This window comes from Chroicocephalus ridibundus, chromosome 3 (genome assembly GCF_963924245.1).
Source record: "Chroicocephalus ridibundus chromosome 3, bChrRid1.1, whole genome shotgun sequence".
Lineage (NCBI taxonomy): Eukaryota > Metazoa > Chordata > Aves > Charadriiformes > Laridae > Chroicocephalus > Chroicocephalus ridibundus.
The window spans coordinates 52,565,086-52,583,904 of NC_086286.1; the positions used below are offsets into that span (position 1 = coordinate 52,565,086).

At 37.0% G+C, this 18,819-nt stretch overlaps 1 protein-coding gene across 4 annotated transcripts in view; it reads left to right on the forward strand.

The window, feature by feature from the left end:
- PDE10A (phosphodiesterase 10A) overlaps positions 1 to 18,819 on the forward strand; it is a 393,767-nt gene that overhangs the window by 342,659 nt on the left and 32,289 nt on the right. For all 4 annotated transcript variants that reach the window (XM_063329175.1, XM_063329176.1, XM_063329177.1 and 1 more), the window contains exons 7-14: positions 1,588 to 1,743; positions 4,255 to 4,305; positions 6,292 to 6,350; positions 9,005 to 9,056; positions 12,664 to 12,806; positions 15,025 to 15,117; positions 15,726 to 15,912; positions 17,349 to 17,491. In XM_063329175.1, coding sequence (XP_063185245.1) covers positions 1,588 to 1,743; positions 4,255 to 4,305; positions 6,292 to 6,350; positions 9,005 to 9,056; positions 12,664 to 12,806; positions 15,025 to 15,117; positions 15,726 to 15,912; positions 17,349 to 17,491 — 884 coding nt within the window. The remainder of the gene's footprint in view (positions 1 to 1,587; positions 1,744 to 4,254; positions 4,306 to 6,291; positions 6,351 to 9,004; positions 9,057 to 12,663; positions 12,807 to 15,024; positions 15,118 to 15,725; positions 15,913 to 17,348; positions 17,492 to 18,819) is intronic.

The following is an 18,819-nucleotide window of genomic DNA, read 5'->3' on the forward strand; positions in this document are numbered from 1 at the left end:
AGTCTTTGGATGCTGTGGCCAAAATTGGACATTGCTATTATAAAAAAAGTATGACCTTTATTGGGCAAACCCGAGCTATAAACAAAATCCTAAATGCCTAATGTGAGTAGACTTAACTAGAACCACAAAATAAAAAGGCAGAAGCCACTTTCACTGTAGCAACAATCAATACTTTTTATACAACCAGGACTAGAAAGATTTTATATGTTGTTAGGTTTTTTGAGTCACATATAGGGCTTAAATTATTACTGTTAATTTCCAATTAATATTATGATATCCTTTCATATGGGGTGTGTATGTTTTGATTTTACATTCATAATAAAACCAGAGGGAGATAGTGGGGAGGAGTTTTGAACTTTTTTGTTGGTTTACAGTATCAGTGTATTATTGACTGAACAGGGAGATTCATTTTGGTGACATGGTTTGCCTTCTGGCGGTTTTCGGAGGATCTCAACAGTGACAGGAAGCACTTGCAGATAGACTGCCAGCCCTTTTTTTTGGAGGACAGAAATAAAAAATGAAAGCGAGAGGCTCGTGTTGCAAAGTGCTTCCCACTCTCTTTTTGTCTGTTATTTGTTCCTAGCCCTTCAGATTGATTGTCGTTATAGTAATTAAAGTAGAGGTTACTTGCTGTTTCTTTTGAGAAAGGAGAGACTTTGATGAGCCTTGAGGGTGTGTCTGTCTTGCCTAACCACAGCCTGCAGGGAACATCTGGCAGGAATCAAGTACTAAATGACTGAAGGATTGATGTGCAGCAGAGTGGGTCTCTCACACTTCATGTAGGCTAGTTACTGCCTTACTAACCGTAACATCCAGGTGGCTTCTCAGGTCTTTGTGAGTTTTCATACATGGAGAATTGAAGCTATAAAGCCTTGGATGTTCCCTGTGTAGATTAGAAGTTAAGAATTTGGGTCTTTTATAGCAGCTGTTAGATTATTTTAATATTTGTTCCTGGAACTTTTGCACCGGTTTATTCAGTATGCATAAGCAAGGCAATGAGAAAGATTTTGACTCTCATGCATAATTTTTTTGAGAACACATTTTCCTCCTCAGGAGTTGGTTGAGGATTATAACTTTGTATAAACTAAACCTCAGGTTTCAGTTTTTGTTCTCTTGCAAGCACTGCTGTCTGCTTGTTAACACTGAAATATGAATGGTCCACATCATAATTACAAATGCTTTGGGGTTTTTTTGGGAGGGAAATAGTGTGGTGAGGTACTGTTGTTTGTTTGGATTTTTACTTAATCTGATCTGACATTAGCAACGAAGTGATGGTTTTTCTACCTGTGAGATTAGAGAAAATGTATTATAAAAACAAACCCAAAGCTGGGTCTAATACAACAACTAATTCTGACTTTACATCAATAAGGTTATCTGTATATGTAAATTAATGCTGAGATGTTTTTATTGCATTTTTTAGTAGATGTCTTAGCACTGTGTGTAAATTATGCTGAGATATGAGTTTTAGTGAATTTTATCATTTTCCTGCAGATTTAATCAGCCAGAAGAGGGAGGAAAATGTCAGTATATCTTTCACGTTAATGTTACGATATTTACGTTTTATCAGATTATGTTTACATTTTCTAGGATGAGAGATTTCCCAAAGGTACTGGACTGGAATCAGGGACTCGTATCCAATCTGTTCTGTGTTTGCCAATTGTCACTGCAATTGGTGATCTGATTGGTATCCTGGAGCTTTACCGTCACTTAGGCAAAGAAGCTTTCCATCTTAGTCACCAAGAGGTGAGTTCATGCCCAACCTTTCCCCACTACCTCACAACGGTCAGCACTTCAGCCCCCACAGACTTTCTTCTATCACTCTTCTCACGTTTTTTCTACCTTTTTTGTACTTGACTTTTGTTCTCATCGAATGTTACCAATTGGAAAAAAAAATAGGTAGTGATTTGTATTTTCAGTCACAGAAGGTAAAATTTACATATACAAGTACAGGGAAACCTCAAGAATTTTACCTTGTGTTCTTTTGTGGAAAACAGGTTCAACATTTCTTTATCAATACAGAGTTGTTAGAGAAGCTAATGCAGAGCAGGTGAATGAAATATGAGTGTAAATCACGTGTCAAAAAATGAAATCACTTTGTATAAAAAGGACACTGCTGAGTTATCTTGAATCTCAATTTTAACTTTCCAGTAACACTTTACTTTACAGTATAGAAATATTTATTTTTTTTTAGTTGACTTTTTAGGTGTGGCTTCTCAGTGAATAAGCCCCATTTTAAAACATGATGCCAGATGTTGAGTCCTTATGTTTCCTTAGGTTTCTTTCCTAGGTTGACAACAATGTGCTGGTTTTAGGTCATCCTTTTCTTTAGTGTTTAGGGGATGACATCTTTTGTCTCTCTAGCCTGTCCCATCTCTCTGAATCATCAAGCTTTACTCACTGTCCTTTGTCTCCTGAGCTAGATGTTCTTAGAAACTGTGTGTATATGTGCTGGTACCTGGATGATCTGCTAATCTAGGTGCCATTCATGAAGATCTCTTCTGCCTTTTTTTTTTTTTTCGTTCTGATGCTTCCCCATCCAGATATTCCCATTCATAACCATCTTCCCATTTTCATAACTGTTCTCTACACTGCATGGTTTACTGTATTTATATAAGGCCTGTTTAGTTATGTTGTCCATATGTGTCCATTTGTCAATCCAAAGTTATGAGTTGTTAGCCAAGTAGAAACAAATTTGAACATAGAGCAGTTGTCTCAAAGGCTAGCACTGTATTAAAGGTGTTAGAAGTGCATCTTAGCTCTCATGTCTGGGTGAGGATCCTTGTTATATCCCATCTACGTATTAAGATGGCTCTCACATTAAGATGAATGTACCATTCATTTCTCTCTGTACCCTTCCCCAAGGAAAGGAACATGAACACAGAGGTTAGGACAAAATGGGGTGAGTTCTAGACAGGTGTGTTGTCTTATTAGTGGTACCAGATGCACCATTGAGCAGTTTAGCTGTACTGAACAGGAATTAATCTTATGAAAAGAACAGAAACTAGCCCTCCCAAGGAAGGAAAAAACATCAATATTTGTCAATCGTATATTCTGTTTATCAGTAACCTAAGTAGCCTAGCGTACATGCGATGCTTATACGTGTGTATTAGTTGGGCAGTTAATGCTGCTTCAGCCTCAGCGTCACATCTGGTATTTTTTCCACCAGTAAGTAGAGGTCATGGTAGAGGACTGGATTAGTATGGTGGTGACAGTGTCCCTGCTCACAGAACAAAGAACGGGCATTCATACAAAACCGGGTTTCATTAATTCTGCTGCTTACACACGATGTGTTTATTTTTTACAATTATCCTATTCCATTAATGAATCTGCAATTAAGATGGGTCTCAGACACGCATTGTTCTGTGCAAATAGGAATCTTTTATGGTATATGAAATACCTTCTGTAACTTAAGTTCATGAATGTTCTACTTGGAAAAGACTGGCTGCTAAATACGCGTATTTTGTTAGTAAATTAAAAATATTTTAAGGTCACTTTCTGAGTCTTCTAAAGCATTCTTTTCATTTTCAAGTTTCAGAAAGCCTTTGGATACCATCAGCGGTTTTTATAATATGTGTACAATGTGTTCTGTTTAAAAAAAAAATAAAATTACAAAAAAAGTATCTTAGGAGGGTATACAGCAGTAGACCTCTTGTACTTCTGTCCTCTGTGTTCCTATAAAGCTCCTGTGTTTCAAGGCCAGGAGATTATGCATGGTAGCACATCTCAGTTAACTGCAGTTTACGTGACATTTGTTTGAAATGTTGCCTGGAAACTGTCATACTTAAAACACTAGTCTTGAGCTGAGGGATCAGGTCTGGTTCTTCTGCCACCAAAATGGTAGTGAAAAGAACAGTGCCTGTTTACAGCTGGAAATAGCTGTGGCTGAAGAGAGACGGCCTCAGAAAGACGTTATGGGATATTTTATTTCTCTGGCTTATGGAATGTTTGTTTTGATGTTGTATTTCTGAGCTGATCGGTTCCCAATACCGCTTCTGAAGAGCATTGGTAAGCATTTTTTTGGTACCAAAAAATGAAGATTTTTCTCTTGTGACTGAATGTACCTTACTAAAATTGAAACACTCACAAGCGTACTGAGACTTTCACAAAATAACTGTCTTTCCACAAATTGTTACTGCCTGCCTGTCTAAAACAGCTCAGATAATTTACTTAGCAGCTAGATAGAGAAAATGAGCATGTAACTGATGTGAAGCTTTCAAGGTTTCTTCAGAGTTACTTTCTCCTGTTTTGTTTCAGGTTGCAACAGCAAATCTTGCCTGGGCTTCAGTAGCAATACATCAAGTACAAGTAAGCGTGGCTGTTTTTTCATTTTTTTCATCATGTAACCCTTCTGCCAGGACTTGATTAGTAGGAACATGGATTATGATCAAATTTAAGTGGAAGTCACTACTAAAACATTGATTCAAGCAGTAGATTTTACTGAAGGAAAAAGAAACTTTAACAAAGTAGATAAATAATTGTTAAAGCAGAATTATAAAAACTTCACAGGTTTTCTTCTTGTAAGAAGGTAACTGCTGGACCAACTGCTTGCTTTCCTCCTGCTTTGGTATTCAGTTTGAGATTATTAGATGTTGCTGGCTAAAGCCTACTTTAAGCCACCGTTGCTAGTTACTACATGGTCCTGTAACATCCTCCCACTAAGGATACTTCATGCTGTCCCTAGTCGGGTGCCTAATGAAGCAGCTTTGCTAATAGGTTTTGTTATTTTGGCTAACGGAAGACAGCAACACTGAAACTAAACATATTCATAGTATCATTTAGGTTGGAAAAGACCTTTGGGATCATCGAGTCCAACCATTGACCCCCCTCTACAAAGTTCTCCCCTACACCATATCCCCTAGCACCATACCTGAACAACTCTTAAACACATTCAGAGATGGTGACTCCACCACCTCCCTGGGCAGCCTGTTCCAGTGTCTGACCATCCAATATTCCATCAACTCACAGAAGATGCTAAAATAGGTTCTTTTGTTAGCTCACAGGAGGAAGTTCACGACATTCTTTTTTTCTCCAAGGTGACTTTCACACATTTGGCAGAAGACTCGCACAAAACTTCCTGCTTTTCTTTTCTGGGCTCTAATATTTTCCACCTTGGTGCTGGAGGTCGTTGACTTTGTTTAGGATGGTCATTCACCCTGCCACATTTAGGCAGAATTAGCTGATGTAGAATATTGTGTGCTAGTAGAATTGCAGTTGCATGCAGTTGTAGCTTCACTTTGTAACAATGACTCCCTCTTTAATAGAAAAGTCTTTCACACCTAAGAGAACAAAACACAGAAAGGTTAGTTTAAGCCTGTCCACTGGTCATTTTCATTTCTCTCCCTTCTGCTAAGCAGAAGGCTTGCCCTTCCCAAGCTTTTGCATGAGAAGAATGCAAAAACTTTGATCTGGCATTGGGCCATACCCAGCATCCTCACAGCTGGGCTTTAGGAAGTAGTCTGTATCAAGAAGTTGTACCTAGTTACCTAATTATATGCTTGTGGATGTAGTTTGTCATATTTTGCATATTTATTTATATCTGCATTGCACATATGAAAGGTATTACTAGTTCTGAGTGATATTTTATAGTGTAAAAGGTACAAACAGTAGAGGATTGTTTTCTTTTTTGATGTCAGTGCTTGCTCTAGTAACATACAGGTGTACAATTATACTTTAGATACAGAGTATGCAATTTGGTGACGTAAAAATACAGTTCAAAGCTTTGCTTCATCTAATACTTTCCTTCTAAAATGTAGTATGAATACTACTTTTTGTGTTCATACTCATGCTAATTTCTCCAAAAGTTGAGCATTTATCATCTGCTACTAAGCTTACTTAAACCTGCCTGATGTCAGTCTTCAATTGTGTCTACACGCTACTTTGCAACCTGCAAAAAAGTGGTAAAAGTATGGTAAGGAAGAAAGCAAACAAAATATTCGACATTCTCAGAAGAGCTGAGGGTCTGGATAAGGAGGTGGTGTTAAGTTCATTCCATAATCACATTCAGTGGCAGCCTTTGAGGCAGCATGAACAAGTGTTAACAGCCAACATCTTTTAAAGAGTCTTATGAAAGATGTTACTTGCATTTGATAGTTTTCACTGAGCAGCTAGATAGCTAAGTTTGAAGCCCAGCACACAAATCCAGCTTTTAATTTTATACAGTGCTGTAACATATATATATACTAGTAGTAGTATTTTTTTCATACAAATTAAACTGGTAGATTGCGTGACTTCAGTTTCCCTCTAACTTCAGTGTTCTTTTGAAGCAAATGATAACGTGATCTGTGCTTCCAGGTGTGCCGGGGCCTTGCTAAGCAGACTGAACTGAATGACTTCTTGCTTGATGTATCGAAGTAAGTGTGATTTGCACTCTAATCTCTTCAATTTATTTTGGTGGGCTTTTCTAACATGGCTCTTTCAGTCTACCTGTGTTTTACACTGTAGCTCGCATGCAGGTGTGAAGGCACACCTTGGAGGGTGGGCAAACTTCAGCACTGGGGCAAGAACAAATGATGTGAGTGGCACTGGTGTATACCTGTTAAACTTTTTTATTGGTGGTGGTGCAGAAGAAGTTGCGACATCCAATTATGCTTAACAGAATTTGTTTGTTGTTTTGGTCTTTTGCGTGCTTTTTTAGCCTTTTTCCCTCCTCTTCTGTCAATGTTAAACATGGCCCTCTTTTGAGAAGCGAGGAATAGGCTTGCCATCTCTTTCCATGGGCAGTTTTAGAAGGTTTGAAAGGATTTTATGAAAAAATAGTTAGCTTGCCTCAGCTTTCCGCCCCTTTTTTTGACATGTAGGTATTCACACACACATGTATAAGTATATGCACCTCAGGGATATATGCTTGAAGAATCAGGGATGCCGCACGATTGTTCTTTCCCTGCATTTGCTGGAGGCCCTGTTTTCATTTTCAAAAACTGTAACTGCATCTAGTGTGTTTTCTTTTAATTTCTTGTGACAATGCATACAAGATTAAATTGAAAACACAGTAAGAGTATGAAACCTAGGGCTTAGACTTGCAAAGTCAACTTAGCCTCTTAGGTGATCTGCTTTTCCTTCATGCATTTTTCTTTGTTGCTGTTATTAGCATCTTTAAATAGTAGAGATAGCCAATAAATTAAAAGACAAACCAAAGTTGTATTTTCAGTAAATCCCAGTCTGAGGTGCGTAACAGTGTTTTATCAAACTAGTTGGTTGAAGAATTTCTAAGGACTGATGATACCGTGGAAAAATGAGATGTCTCAGATTTTTGCTGTTACAAACAATTCTCTGGGTCTTGATGAACAATTCTCAAACTGATGAGACTAGAGGACATCCAAGATTCCTATGCCATCGCTCAGGAATGCAGGCAGCTGAGTTGACCCGCCTGGAATGAAGAGTGATACACCGCAGGGAGGAGTCTACCCCTTGCAAAGAGGGCAAGCTGGATGTATCCAGATGTTTTTCCTAGCTTTTTCCCTCAGGGATGACTTTTTTTTTTAATTTCAGCTTAACGTTCAGAGTACGTCTCCTGGAAGGCACTCTCATCATGCCCTTGCCAGAGCTACCCACTTGCTGCAGTCCCTTGCACCATTATGTTCCTTTCCAGAGTGCTTTTATTTTGCTAACGTCTGTACTGAGCTAGTTTACCAGAGAACTCTGGATTAATCTACCCAAATATATTGGCTGGCAATTTACTCTTGGTACATAATACTGAGATTGTTTTAAAGAACTTTGTAATGATTTTTAAATTTTAAGATAAAACTTTCAATAAATACTGCAAGTACTTAATATGCATTTCTATAAGAAAATACCTGTCATACATGATTATCAATTGCTAGAATTGTTTAGATTTAACAAAAAGCAAGCCCTGTTTTAAGCCACAAAATTGGGATATCATTTAATAACAACTTCATGAACTTCATGTAGGTAAAGAGTTGCACTAGCAAGAAAATAATTAGTTTCTTCTTAGAAATGGTCTGTACTCTTTCTTACATGGAAAGAAGGTTTCCTATTCAGTGAGGAAATTGTTAGCATGCAATGTCACTGGGACATGTTCTGTAGCATTTTAGAAAGGGCATAGTATGCAGTGCTCCACCTCTTCATGTCCCTGACAATGTAAGACTAGCCTATTATATATTTCCTTTCCACTAGACCCAAACAGAACTGAGCTGTATATATGTTCAAGGCCATGGGACAATGTCTTTCTGTCTGCTGGGAAAATTGTAATCCAAGGGTTATTAAGACTTGGCATGTGGAAGATTTAGACTTCTTTTACTAATAAGTGTGACCTTTATCTTTCAATGTTCTTGACTGTCCTTGGACATCTACCACTTTGCCGTGAAACTGAGATACCTTTTTTTTTTTCCCTGAGAAACAAGATCAGTCTTTTTCTACAACTTCAACATGCTACACCTGGGTTGATAGAGAAAACTCATTAGGAGTTTTATAAATTTTGTTGCCTTTCAAATAGAGTTAAGGGTTGCATAATATGACCTGAATTTAGCTACAATACATAGTTTTCATTAGTACTCGGTACATAGTCCTCTATGCATAAACCTAATGAAATATTTTGAAAGCATGTAGACAGTATGTATCAGCAATGGAAGATATAATATTTTTTTTGTCTTCTGGATTGCTTTTCTTTTTTGCTGCTTCTTTTAAAATTTTCAGTGTGTAAAGGGTGACAAAGCATTTTGATACATTCTTGGTGTTGCTCAGCAGGGGCCTATTTAATGGTAGGCAATGTTTGGTAGTCTTCCTTTTTTACAGAGAAAATTCTACATATTCTAGACAATACTCTACAATTCTGTCATTGTAGAATAATGGCTTAAAGGAACAGAACTAGGACCATTTCTCAATTCCCTTGTGCTATAGCAAGCCAGTCAGTGATTTTCAAGGTGCAGAGGTTTGTCCTCACCTTTCGGGCTCCACTGTTAAGCGGTTGTGAAACAAGAGCCCATGACAGCCACTTGAGAAGCGTTTGACTAAATGCCAATATTTACTGATTTCTCTTTCTCTGCAGAACGTATTTTGATAATATAGTTGCAATAGATTCTCTACTTGAACATATAATGGTAAGTTGTTTTTTCACTTCTAAGTTTATTAGTCTTAGTTATTAAAAGTCCTTCATTCTCCTTTCCTTGAAGTAATGCATTATGTCATTGAAATATATGAGCTGTTTATAATGGATACGTAATACAAACAGTATTAACATCTCTATATGGAAGAAGGTGGCAAAGGTCAGCTTGATTTTTTCATTGCTGCAACAACTTCATTTCACGGCTTTCATAACTAATGAAACGTGACTGTCTCTGAACTAAATAGCTACTATTGTGTTTTAGAAAAGCTGAAAATTGTAACAGAAAGGCTTCTGTTTTTCTTCTTATTTCAGCTTGTTGTATTGATTCCTTTTTCCTAAATTAAATTTGCTACATGCTGCAAAAAACTCCTTAAGAAGTTGTTGTCTGTAGGAAGGACTAGAGGTCAAATATGACTCTTAAGAGTATTTTTTCTATTGCTGAATGAGATGTGCGAGTCATGACATCCCTTTTTTTGCTTTGCAAAAGTATGTAGACCCATAACTAGAGTGGCAGAGCCAATGTTTTATAAAAACCACCAAAGCCAAGTCTGTTGAAATAACTAAGACTTTCTAATCAGTGAATTAAAGTACAGTTCAGAAACAGATTATAATTTTCTGAATCAATTTTGAATTAAAAATTATTTCCTGAATAGTGTTTACAAATACAAGTGGACTGGTTGTTCGTAGCACATTTTGAGTGTTTGATGTATGAATTATGCATTTTAGCTTTAGGAACATTCATTGCATCCTGAATATAAATCATAATCAGGTCTGTGATGCTATTGTTTCAATTTGCGTATTCACAAAATTACTGTCCAACAGTACTCCAATACTTGCTCCAGTTTTCAAAGTGATATTCTTAGCTAGACTATTCAAAGACAACAAACTTAGAATGCAAACAATATTAAAATGGTTTTATTTAGAAACTTGAGTTAGTAATGGAAAATATTCTGCAGTGTTTGTCTTATTCTAGTTAGTACACGGTCAAGAATTCAGCACATAGGACACATTTCTGAACGTTGACTTTTCCAATTTAAATGAACTGCTTAAAAATAGCTTAACATTTAAAAGAACTGGTGTAGTATAACATATGGCATTGAGAACAAATATTGATATTCTTCCCTATGAATAGAGGTCTGGTGGAAAACACATTTGGCAGTAGAATACGCTTAGTCTTTCATCTTCTTTTCCAACACTTGGCTGGATTATGATTCTGCATTTTAACCTGCGTAGATGTTTCATACTCAGCTTCCTTTGTAAACTTGTAGCAGTTGGCTGTTTCTTGGGCCAATGCATTGAATTCCGCGTTTGCACATTTATTGCCATTTTATGTGAGTGTGATTTTATCATTATGTGGCTTATTCTGTGTCCCATGGTAAGAAAAGAGTGGAACTCAATTTCACTTCACTGCTTCACCCTTTGGTGATTGCACTTGAAGTTTGTTTTTTTCCTGTAATTATAAAGACAAAAGAACAGGGATTTTGGCATTCTTTTCATTTTTATTTGCATTAAAATCCCTCAGTGAAGTTAGTGGTATAAGGATGGTTTTGAATATAAATGAAGGAGGGGAAGTGAAAGTTCAAGTTGCCTTACAAATCTTCTTACCAATAGGTTTGACTAGTTACAAGTGACCTACCCAAAAGGTGGTCCCTGGCCTCCCTATTGACAATGCAGAGCATACCTTTTGTATTGATATTCCCCTTCAGCTGCTGGCCTGGATTTGAGCTAGGACTTTACCAGAAGTAAGACTTTCTCATCCCATTAACCATTTCTCTCAATTAGTAGTGCTTAAACAGTTCTTTTTGAAAAGCATGAGTCGTGACCAAGGTAAGTTCTTGAGTCATATGCGTTAGAACAGAAGAGTTTAATTGTGACAAATCAACACTGTGCTCTTGATTCTGTAAAGAAATCTGATACAGTTTCTGAATAGGTGTAGGGAAGCATTTACTGGACCCCTTTGTCCTTTTCGGCACAGTTTATATTCACTCTGTTTTGAGCAAAGACATAAATGGTGTGAGCGGTTGAGATTTTAAACTTCTTAGTGCTCTATGTGGGTAATATTTCACAAAAGTTACCTCTTAGCTTGCAGTCTCCCTGACTGTCTACCACTCTGATGGAGCAAATGGAGTAGAAAGCAACAGAATCTTTCCAGCTATGGATTCTGTTGATATGGGAGGGCCCTCCATGTTTTGTAGACTTGGTCTAGATGGTTTCTGTGCAGTTCCCATTAAGCATCTCAAATGACATGAGGTTAGAGTCTCCCAACTAATGATTTATCATCTCATAGCAGGGGTGGGGGTGGGGGCGGTGGGGTTCTGCAAAGGTATAACATTTGCCTATTTGCATTAATATTAAATGAAATAGTTCAGGTTTTTGTTTTTATTTCCGAAATACAAGCGGGGGTGGGGGAGAAGTTCATCCATTCATATGGAAGTCTTGAGAATTCTTAAGACGTGCCACCTGCATGCATTGCACACCAAGATGTAGTCAACCTGTTTCTCTGGCTGAACGACTAGGTAGCTATTATATATAATTTTTAAAAGGTGAGCATGATCTACTTCAGATCATGCTCTACCATGTAGTTACTATACTTTCTGAGCAAGTAAGAAATATAGGATACACACCTGAATTGGGTAGAGCAGGTTCTTACTGTACGGCATCTTTAGTTAACACAATGATCCTTGTTTGACTCTGGTTCTGTCTTTCCTCTTGTTCTCAGAAAGTCCATTGTATGTCTGAGAAACATTTCAGTGAAGAGCTGCTGCGTTCCCAGGACAAGATTCTGTTCTGACAATCAGTGCAGTTGGCTGGCAGTTAGTTTTGCTAAGATCAAACTAGCTGGTTCAAAGTATGATAGAGGCTGTGCAAGTGTATTGAGTACCGTGGTACTTTCTTGACTTTGGGTGGTACCTTGTGGGCTTTGGTTAGTTCATGTAAAACTACTAAGTCTCAGCTTTTGTGCAAGAGCTGTCCCTAGCATCTGGAGGGTGCAGCCATTTCCTATACTGCTGCATAGGGCTATCCATAGTTACAGTGGTAATTGTGACAATGATAATCTTCCCTATTTGTTCATTGTTATGTATTACAGGTACATCTAGCTTTTTAAGAAACAAACGCTAGCCCCTCTGTTACATCTGTCTTTGCTGGATATTCAATAGCAATGTATTTGCATTGAAGATAAAGACAAAAAGCCAAAAATGTTCTTAAGTCTTGCCTTATCCTATCTATTTAAAATCAAGTAAAGGTGAATAATATCTAAACATAGAGGGAGGAAAGATACCATTTTGAAAAGCATTCCTTGTACTTGTGTGTAATAGGAAAGCCTTTTTTCTTTTAGAAAACATTCCAGCCTCTAAAGATATTCCTGCATTTCTCAAAGAGAAGAACACTCTAATTTGCAATAAAAATACGGAATAAGACACTTCCATTTTGAATTGTATCCTAAAAGATTGCTGTGAAGATGGGTGCTCCTTCAAACAGATTTTCATAATGGATAAGTTCTCAAAGCTTTTATCTTCTAGGGACTTACGTTTTTATCAGATAAGTGACTGAAAAAAATTTAACTGATGACCATTAACTCTAGTTTTGTTTTTTGTCTATAGATATATGCAAAAAACCTGGTGAATGCAGATAGGTGTGCACTCTTCCAGGTTGACCACAAAAATAAGGAGCTGTATTCAGACCTTTTTGATATTGGAGAAGAAAATGATGGGAAACCTGTCTTCAAGAAGACCAAAGAAATAAGGTAAGAGTAGCTAGCAGAAGAGAATCCACTTTCATTATAACTACAGATGTGCAGGCATTTTATTACCCAGTCTCTGTGCCTATCTGCAGGTACCCTGACAATACTTGTCATACTGTGATATCATTCCCACCAGGACCCGCCTCCAGAAGGTAGTACTTCTGGGAATGACATTGCAGTGCCATCGAAACAACGTCTCTGAAGCTATAACGTCACTCCTGGAAATGCCGTCTTCCGGAGGCGGTCCTTTTGGAAATCATGTTGGGAAAAAAACAGAGGTGTTCTGAGGTAGGTAAAGGTGCAGGTAAAGATGCACCTAATCCATAGTCTGCCAGTATGGGACTTTTTTTCCCAAGAGGGTTCCCAAGAGGAATTGAAATTTGTGCGATTCGAGAACATACAAAGCAAGGAAATCACAATTTGTACTTCTTACAGATGGACTAGGCATATGTAGAATGTAGTATGGACTGGTCATTGGTTTTGAAGATTTCAAGTCCAGTAATTTAGTTTTACTTTTTCCTCATGTGAATTTAGATTATTTTCAAACTGTTAAATAATTGTGATTCTGAAGTGTGCTTGAAGTGGTGAATTTGAAAATGTATATGGGCTCGTAATGAATATAGAGGATTCTCTGCCTAAAATTGATGTGGTTTTCTGCTTCATGTTGCAAGTATGTAATTTTGACGCATATACATGTTTTTTTAATGAAAGAGGCAAACCAAAACATTAAATATAGTATTTTTCACTTTTCAAAAACTATGAATCCTTAATAGATACAGATCGAGATTTTCAAAGACACACAGGTTTTAAATCTGCAGCTTCTTAGAAAGAAATAAATGTATGACTAAGTATCCTGCACTAAAATTTTGATAACATACTCAGCATAGATTTTCTCAGAATTTTTTTTTTTCATTTTCTCCTTATGCTTTTAAAGTTCTAGGCCAATATGAGATGTGATTCATGTCTTCACTTAGACTCCTTTAGACAAACTCACTCCCACTTATTACATTGTGTGAGTGAGAATGGAAGGAGTCAAAATTGGTGCAATTTACATACTGACAAGCAAGGAGGTGGTGTAAATTAAAGAAGGTGGCCTGCTTTAACATACACTTTCATACTCCTGCTTGATAATTGTTTTTCGTGCTTATATCTTTCTGTCTTTTCTGTATGAAAATTATTGAAATGTTGACTTGGAGTGCAAGGATGTGAGCCATTTCACGGGTGCTGGATACTGAAAGAGAAATACAACTTAAATCTCTGTAAGAAAGTGACACTGAGTCAGTCGGTCATTAGGAAGGAGCCTTAAGTTGGAGTGATGTACATATCATAACAAGTAGCAGAAGAAAGTAACTTAAAATCAGGTGTGCAGGGTGAAATCCTGTCAGCTTTGTCACCAACTTCAGTGGGGGCAGATTGCTACCCAGGTACATTTAGATCTGAAAGCGTTCCACATGTGATTCTTTCTACTTATTTTTCTCTGCAAATTCTTTTGTGCCTGTGTGTCATAACTGTTCTATGTCAAAGAATTGAAAATTATTTCCTCGCAAGACAGACTTGTAGATTTTTCTGATTCGACTCCAGAATGTATTTTTTGTGTTTAACTTTCTTGTGGTGATTACAGGATGCAGTTACTACCATGGCATTGTTTGCGTGTCATGAGATGAAACAAGTTATTTGTTCTGAAGTGTACATGGCAAATGCATAAATGCATATAATGTTTAGCTTTGAAATGTCCACTGGTCTTTTTCCAAAGTTTATAAGTTTATTTTACCAAATCCCTGCATCCCGAAGAAACAAGTTCCATATTGCCTGTGATGTGTTTAAAGAAACAAAGAAGATGTAAAATCGGTGATAAAATCAATAGCTTGTAAAGGTAAATGCAAGTCTCAGGTTCTGTAGAAATGTGTTGTTTATTAGGCATAACTCCCCAGGTTTATTGAAGACTTGGAATTTTTGTCACTAAAATGGTCATATTATGGTATCTTTTGTATTAAACTATGTAGTTCTGTAAAGTGTTTTCAGCAAGTATGTATTAGTATGTGCTTTTTTTATTTTATTATTTACTACTACTTGTTGTCTCGTAAGATTTTTCTCCTAAAAGCATCAAAATGACGCTGGTTGGGAAGAAATATCCATTACCGTGTCCAACACAGGCTCCACTGGAAAAATGTTTTTCCAGATAGTTCATATTGCGGCTAACACACATTTTTCTTTTCTGCAGATTCTCAATAGAAAAAGGAATAGCTGGTCAAGTGGCAAGAACGGGAGAAGTCCTTAACATCCCTGATGCCTATGCAGATCCACGCTTTAACAGGTAGGATGTTATTCATGAGAGGGGAAGATAGCTCACCAAACCTTTTACTTAAATTTACTACTTTAATTTCATATTAGGATGCATTCATGGAGCTGTGACGCTCTGGTGAGAAGACAACCTATAGATACCTATTTAAATGCTTTAACGGTCAGAGATATTTTTAAGATACAAAGTGTTATTTTTATCAAATATGAATATAATGGAGAAAAATGTAGTTCTTGTTCCTGTTATGGAACTTTGCCAAGTTAGGTGGACTGTTGCTGATTTTCTTTATTAGCCTCCCTGCAATATGATTAGTTTCAGGGGAGAAAAAAAAGTTTGCTAACAAATAGCATGCCTAAGTATCTGAATGTATTCTTTAATTTTTTGAATAAGCTGACTGTACATTTGAGGAACTATTAATTCTTTATCTTGCAAATGGACATTAAAGGATTAAAAAGTTCTTTCTAAATATGACACAGTAGATGGAAATATTTGAGAACTTTGGAGGTGAACTTCTTGCAGGTACTAATTACATCTACTTACTATTTACTATATTATACATCACCATTTCTGAGAATCAATAATATTAAATCTTTTCTTTTTTTTTTTCTTTTCTGGCTTTACAGAGAAGTAGACCTCTACACGGGTTACACAACCAGAAATATCCTGTGCATGCCTATTGTAAGCCGAGGAAGTGTAATAGGTGTTGTGCAGATGGTGAACAAAATAAGTGGAAGTGCCTTCTCTAAAACTGATGAGAACAACTTTAAAATGTTTGCAGTCTTTTGTGCTTTAGCCTTACACTGTGCTAATGTAAGTTTTATTTACAGTTTTGTAAGCTGTTGGTTATAGTGGGAAGACTTAGAATGCTACTTAAGGGGTTTGGTGTTCCAGATAATTAAAGTGATTCATAAATCTGTTTCAGTGAATTAATGAGGAAACAGGAGTCATTGAATTCTTTGCTGAATAATTGTATTTTAAGAGGATGATAGGGATTCATTTGATGCTTTCTGAAATAATTGTGCTCTGGATACATCAATTCGGTGTAGCTAAACTGAGAGAGCAAGCTCTGAAATGTGTATGATATCTGTCTGTCCTCTCTTTTCCATTAGAAAGTATGATTCTTATTTCATAAATTCAGAGATTTAACTGGCGGATGGAGATGTTATGTATTCTCTATTCCATATGTTTAATATTTAAAGATATCGATTTATACGTTTATATGCTGTGCTTTATACTCATAATTATCCATGCGTCTAGGTAAGAGTGGATAGCTATTTTTGTTTTCAAACCCTTTATCGTCACAGAAATTACTGTTCCTGTAGGAAGCGTAAACAGTTTAATGATCATTACTATTTAAGTATAAAAATGCAATAAATGCAATAAAAATGCAATGCAGAAGAAATGTCATGTTCGTGGAAGGCAAGATACAATGCAATGCCAGTTAAGCCTGGTGATTTACATTAAGCCATTTTACCGACAGGATGCTGTCGATATTGCTGCTCAGGCAGCAAATTTTACTAACAATTACTTAAACTTGTTCCACATGACTCAAGGCACGTAGAAAGTCCCGCATATAAATGAAACTTGGGACTATGCAATCATTCAGTTGTGTGTGAGCTCACTCTTTTTAGACGGTGAATGTTACCATTCAGGGCATCCTGCTCCAGAGCATTTTCTTTACTAGTAAAATTGTTGTGTCTTTACTTGTTTACAAACCATGCCGTGTCTGCAATAGCTGTCTGAACCTCTCAATAATTAACTGTACTTATTTTTCACCGTTATTGCATAGTAATGTAGGTGTGATAAACATCTCATGTACTTTTTACCGTGCATAGGTAGCAGTTATATGTAGCAATTAATAGCTGAATTCATGCAGTGGCACAAAATATTGATTGTGCCCTGTTATCCGTTTTCTTTCTGTTAGCATATTGCAAGGGATGGAGTTCTGTTTCTAATTCATGAACTTTAATTCTTTTTCTTGGGAGAGCTCAGATGCAGTGAAAAATCAGCCGAGCCTTAGATGTTTATCTAACTGAGTGGACGTGGAATGATGTGATAGAAGGCCCAGTTTTCCAGAAGTACTGAATTTCATATAATCTGTCACTTTCCTAATGTGTGAAGTTGAGCAGCCAAAAGCACTAACATTTTTGCAGATGTGTATTTTAAGAATAAGTGCTTGAATACAGGAAGGAAATGTTTTTTCCTTTATTAAAATTTCACGCTAATGAATGACTTCCCTTTTCCAGATGTACCACAGAATTCGCCATTCAGAGTGTATTTACCGTGTAACAATGGAGAAGCTATCCTACCACAGTGTTTGTACAGCAGAAGAGTGGCAAAACCTCATGCACTGTACACTGCCTCCACATATTTATAAAGAAATTGAACTGTAAGTATTTTTCTCATATAACGCCAGTTGCATCTTGTATCAGTCTGTGAAAAAGATTATTTCCCCCCCGCACCCATGTGTAGTGGAGCATTTTGTAGGAAGCACTTTTATTACTGAACTGTCCTAAAATCATTGGGGTTTATCTCTGGCTTTCTTATACTTAGTTATGCTTAATGATTTGTGAACAAAATTTATCTATTAAAGATAGATAAAGGTTTGGGGAAGATAGACACAGATCTCTAAACTTCTGAAGATAATTCAGAGTTATGAATCCCAGGTGCTAGAGTTTAGAATTGTGGTCTAAATTTGGAGGAGGACTTCCCATCCAGCCTCTTTGGCTTTCTCTGAAATAATTCAGTTACTTTCAGCTCTCAAGGGTCTGCTGTGTGCTGGAGATGTACCTCTCTGTATTTTATCAGTCAGTCCCCACTCAACGCTAACACCAGGACTTACCTCATTTTTTCATCGCTATTTCTGTCCCAGGACAATAAATTCTACTGTAGTGACCAGGTGCCTAAAATCAAAACTCTATGATATTGAGTCACAAAATCTAAGTTGTCTTTGTAAACCTAATCTCCAGAGCTTGCTCGCTCCTCTCGGGCACTCAGTGCTGTAGCTGTGAGCGAGCAAGGCACGCAAGCATATGCTTAATAGGGGCTGCTTACAGTTAAAGTTCATTACATGCTGAAGTGATTTGCTTGAAAGCCAAAGTATTAGCAGCTTGCAGGATTACACCCTAATAGAAGCTTATTCTTTGCAATACAATTTCTTGTGCTTTGTTAGATGATATTATATAACCCACCTCCTCAACAAAAATGACTTCTACTTGCCAAGATGACAGGTTTCATTCTAAATTATATTAACATCCTTTAGTTCAAGCAATCTGAATACATTTAACCGTTTTCCAAGCAATTCAGCTACCTTCAGCTCTCTTGCACCTGCTGTGCTGTTCGGTATGCCGCGTATGTGCAAGCGTTTAGCTCGGTTCAATGGCAAGTGAATAAAAGACTTGCAGCGCAGCAGGTGCAGGGAAAAGGGGTTAATTAATAATCGAAGAACAAACAGTTCTGCTGAGCGGGTCCCTAATATTGGGCCTAAATGTTGATATTGGGAGAGGGGAGAAGTCCTCAGCTAATGAAACATAAAAAAATGCAGTATTAAATGTTTGATTTTTGAAGTTTGGGCTTAATTTTTAGCTGATTTATTCCTCTATCACAATTAGATCGAGCCTTGCAGAATTTGTGACAGAAATTATTGGGAAAAAAAGCCACTAAATCTATTATTAGGGACAGCATCTTTACAATTCCTGGGAGGAAAGTCTGGAATAT